A 3,347-nucleotide genomic window follows, 5' to 3' on the forward strand; every position below is an offset into this window, starting at 1 on the left:
TAAAAATGTATAGATTTAGTTGCTTCAATCTACCTCACGATCTTTTAAAGATTTTGGCTAACCTAACTGCTGCGCATGGAGCATTGTCCCATAATGTATAGAAATTGCTCACTCACTTGTTATGGCCTTGTTGTGCCAGGTGATTTCCATAACAGACATAGCACTAGACATTTGCACATGTTCAATATAAACTACTAGAGATCCCTTTATGATTTATTACTATCCTTATAAGGTAAAAACAAGAGACACTCCCTTCAAAGCTCACAGCTGGCCAGCTTGGAATATGTTCAAATCTGTCTCTCACACACCCTCATACACATCTGGTAGGAAGTTTAACCACTTCATTTCTTAAATTCTTCTGCTCGGTCTAATTCCCCACACAAACACTCAGCCGTACTTTTCATTTTTTCCCCCCCTTCTTTCACAAGCTAGAATCATGAGGCCCCGATCCCTTTTTTCCACTCCCACATACTCAGCCAGTGATTCAGGTCTGCCTGAGAATGACATCATGACCATTGGGTGATATAAAGAGATCCAGGAGATAGTGTGTGTCAGTATTCAAGAGATAAAGAGACAGCAGCAAATAAAGACAGGACCTTCAGATAAACTCCACAGGTAGTTGAAAAGCTCAAAACAACACCTGGATTAAGAGATCACTAATTCACAAGTGTAACAGTGCATCATATACACCAACAAGGTAAGAGGGAAATAGATCGATGATACATTCTAGATATTAACATACAGAATGTTACGTGATACCGTTTAATATTGTAAACATAATCCAGTTTGAGTTTAGTCTCCCATTTATGAAGGAAATTACTAAAGCGTGGCATTAATTAGGAAGGTTATTTACTAATGTGAGAATTCCACGGGAACTCAGTGTGAATTTTATATTTAAGGTCAGTGTAAATTAACTAAAAGCATAGATAACTTAGAGATTTTCCAGTTTGGCTTTTTTTTACCTTAAATTCGAAATTCAATAAATTCACTTTAAATTCTCACTTTAATGAATAACCCTGCATAATTATATTACAATAAAAGACTTGCATGCGTAATAACATTCCCATGGTGGGATTAAACGGCATGTGAATGTATTGATGACAGGGCAGGTGGGGAAAGTCTCCCGTAGAATATATTTTAAGAATATTTTTGCATTTTTTTCTATTATGCTGCAGATGTAGCAAGGGTAAACGTATTTATTTTCTTAGTCTTTTTTTTTCATGATACAAGAGAAAACAGGAAAGACATTTCAGAAAATGAACATTGCATAGCTGGGAGCTGTACCACTTAGGTAATCTAGAGATATTTCAAAATATTAACCGTCAACTGTCCGTTGTCAATATTCTATGTAGTAAGTCTCAGTGGTTCTAGTGCCAGCCCTCATGGTAAACGCAATTTATTTCAATTTAAATACATACTATATACTTAAATACATACTATATATATATATAGAAACAGTTTTTTTTTATCTAAGCAAACATTTTTCTGGAAGCTTAACTTAAAATCAAAATTATATATTTACAAATTTTAGGTGAGGTAGATAGAAGAAAATAGAAAGGGATTCTATATTTATACAATGTTTGTTTGATTGTACTGATCAATTCTTTCATTTTTTTCTTTTCTTTCTATATTTCTTTCTATTCATATCTTCTTCTTCTTCCACCAATCATTTCTTTATGTCTCTCGTCCATCGTTATTCTCTATCGGTCCCTATAGATGTCTCCTTCCCGTCAGTTCCTTCTGCATCTATGTCTGACCATTATAGGGGTCATGGCTTTTCCCACTGAGAGTGATGGTAGGAACCAGACTGCAGACAATTCTACTGGACTTTGGGATCCCAAAACAAGCTCCTTTGCCACCATTATCCCAACAGAGCAGCCCAGCCAACCTTCAGTTCGCCAGCTGCCTGAAATAACACGGAGTCGCAAAACAACACCAGATAAGATTCTGTATGTTACTGGTGGAATTGGAGAGGATTATGATTATTATGATGATGATGAAGATGACAGTGTAGAAGAGGCGACATTTGCACCTCCTCGTGTCTCTGTCATACCCTGTCCTTATAACCGATGCAAACACCTGGAGTTACCATGCGAAGAAATACAGATGAGGGCAGGGGGTAATTGCCTTTGTCCTGGATTAAGTGGACGCTCAATTAAGCCCGACTCTCCCCGTCTGCTGCAAGTCATTCCTGGAGATCAAGGAGCTAGTGTGAACTGGTGTTCTCCACTGTCCACAGTGCAAGGCTACAGGGTGGTGTATAAAACTAGTGATGGCCCTATGGAGATAGGGCCAATTCTCAATTCCACCTATCGTTTCTATTCCATAAACAATCTCTTGCCTGATATGTCCTACAGAGTGTGTGTGGTGGCATTTAACGAAGCTGGTGAAAGTCCAGTAGGAGAAAGTGAAGAAGAGGAACAAGAAAGATTAAAGTATGGCACAATGGGTCCTTGCATGGTATTCCACACCTCTGGCAAATGGGAATCAAAGATTTATCTAGGGATAGGGGTTGGTCTAGCTCTGCTGGCTGGCGTTTTAGGTTTGATTGTATTTGTGTTTTGGTTGTGGAAGAAAAAGAGAGTAAGCAGCAGGAAATTGACTGATTCAGGTGAAAGAGGAATCACAAACATGTCATTCAAAGCAGATAGTGTAGAACAGTTATGATAGAAGTGCTAAAGAACAGTTTATGCATCCAGAGTGTGTGATGTATGTACATATGTAAAGTGATGTTAATTATCTAATGTCTGAATCAAAAAGTGTTTTATCTTAATTTATTTATGTATTTATTTAAATAAAATATATATTTTTCTAAAGACCCGTCTTATTCTTGTTTCTACAAAGATCTAATGCAGGCCTTTTGTTGGGGTAGTTAGATGAGACTGTGTTGCAGAAATTTGTCATATAGGATTATGAAAAGGAGTTTCAAATGATTAATCAATGTAGAATCTTTTAGTGTAATGATGATGATAATTGATGGGGATGTTATCGTATTTTGCATTTGTTGAGGTATAGGGTACAGCAAATGCATTAATTCAGTGTCCAGTTACGGACAAGGAGGGTGCATTTTACAAATCTAGGCGAAAATCCATTTTGCCTCCCCATGTATATCTTGCACCTCTCCCAGTTTTTTCCTATCTGTCTTATATTTTTCTCCTTTCTCCTTTTCATCCTAAGTAGATGGTCTTTCAACCAGTCAGCATGTGTTTTTAGTTTGTGCGTGAGGGTTCTGAATGAGCGAGTAATGAAGGCTTAGTTTTTGGGGAGTCTGTGTATGGACTTTGGGGAGGATGAGGTGACTAAGTGTTGTGTTGCTGCTCCACAACCTTATTTATATATCCACATGT

General features: G+C 37.5%; 1 protein-coding gene across 1 annotated transcript; it reads left to right on the top strand.

Annotated features, from left to right (window-relative positions):
* The first annotated feature begins 320 nt into the window (after positions 1–320).
* LOC134578264 (LRRN4 C-terminal-like protein) lies at positions 321–2,779 on the top strand. Its single transcript, XM_063437240.1, has 2 exons — positions 321–697; positions 1,717–2,779. Exon 2 carries the CDS (start codon positions 1,717–1,719, stop codon positions 2,665–2,667), a length of 951 nt encoding a protein of 316 aa, XP_063293310.1. The 5' UTR covers positions 321–697; the 3' UTR covers positions 2,668–2,779.
* The last annotated feature ends 568 nt before the right edge of the window (positions 2,780–3,347 follow it).

The sequence above is a fragment of the Pelobates fuscus genome, chromosome 12, assembly GCF_036172605.1.
Source record: "Pelobates fuscus isolate aPelFus1 chromosome 12, aPelFus1.pri, whole genome shotgun sequence".
Taxonomy (NCBI): Eukaryota; Metazoa; Chordata; class Amphibia; order Anura; family Pelobatidae; genus Pelobates; species Pelobates fuscus.

Bases quoted from the DNA above. Each gene is read 5' to 3' on its own strand.
- LOC134578264 (XM_063437240.1), top strand. From the start codon at position 1,717: ATGTCTCCTTCCCGTCAGTTCCTTCTGCATCTATGTCTGACCATTATA.